The sequence below is a fragment of the Entelurus aequoreus genome, linkage group LG09 (assembly GCF_033978785.1).
Source record: "Entelurus aequoreus isolate RoL-2023_Sb linkage group LG09, RoL_Eaeq_v1.1, whole genome shotgun sequence".
Lineage (NCBI taxonomy): Eukaryota > Metazoa > Chordata > Actinopteri > Syngnathiformes > Syngnathidae > Entelurus > Entelurus aequoreus.
In genome coordinates, this window is record NC_084739.1 from 70,044,499 (window position 1) to 70,044,969 (window position 471).

Sequence of the window (471 nt, forward strand, 5' to 3'; positions counted from 1 at the left end):
AGCATCTTTGTTTTCTACCTGTCAACTGTCAGTTTAGCATCTTTGTTTTTCTACCTGTCAACTGTCAGTTTAGCATCTTTGTTTTTCTACCTGTCAACTGTCAGTTTAGCATCTTTGTTTTTTACCTGTCAACTGTCAGTTTAGCATCTTTGTTTTCTACCTGTCAACTGTCAGTTTAGCATCTTTGTTTTCTACCTGTCAACTGTCAGTTTAGCATCTTTGTTTTCTACCTGTCAACTGTCAGTTTAGCATCTTTGTTTTCTACCTGTCAACTGTCAGTTTAGGCTGCTTGCCGGTTCCTCATCACCACTTCAAGATGGCGGCCCAATTTCTTGCGTCACAGCAGCCAATGCTGCTTCTACATATAACATGTCTATGAGGACAGCGGCTCGGACAATGACTTACAAGGGGCCGCAATGCCTTGTGGGAAATGTAGTGTTTAAGCGTATGATCCAACATGGAAGCCTCTGC

The 471-nt window shown here is 42.3% G+C and overlaps 1 protein-coding gene across 2 annotated transcripts in view; it reads left to right on the forward strand.

Moving 5' to 3' along the window:
* Positions 1-415: 415 nt before the first annotated feature.
* The window catches only part of eef1akmt2 (EEF1A lysine methyltransferase 2), a 16,517-nt gene continuing 16,461 nt past the window's right edge, over positions 416-471 (forward strand). For both annotated transcript variants that reach the window (XM_062059270.1, XM_062059274.1), the window contains exon 1: positions 416-471. This exon is cut by the window's right edge and continues 84 nt beyond it. In XM_062059270.1, the coding sequence (XP_061915254.1) occupies positions 458-471 (14 nt within the window). In that variant the 5' untranslated portion in view covers positions 416-457.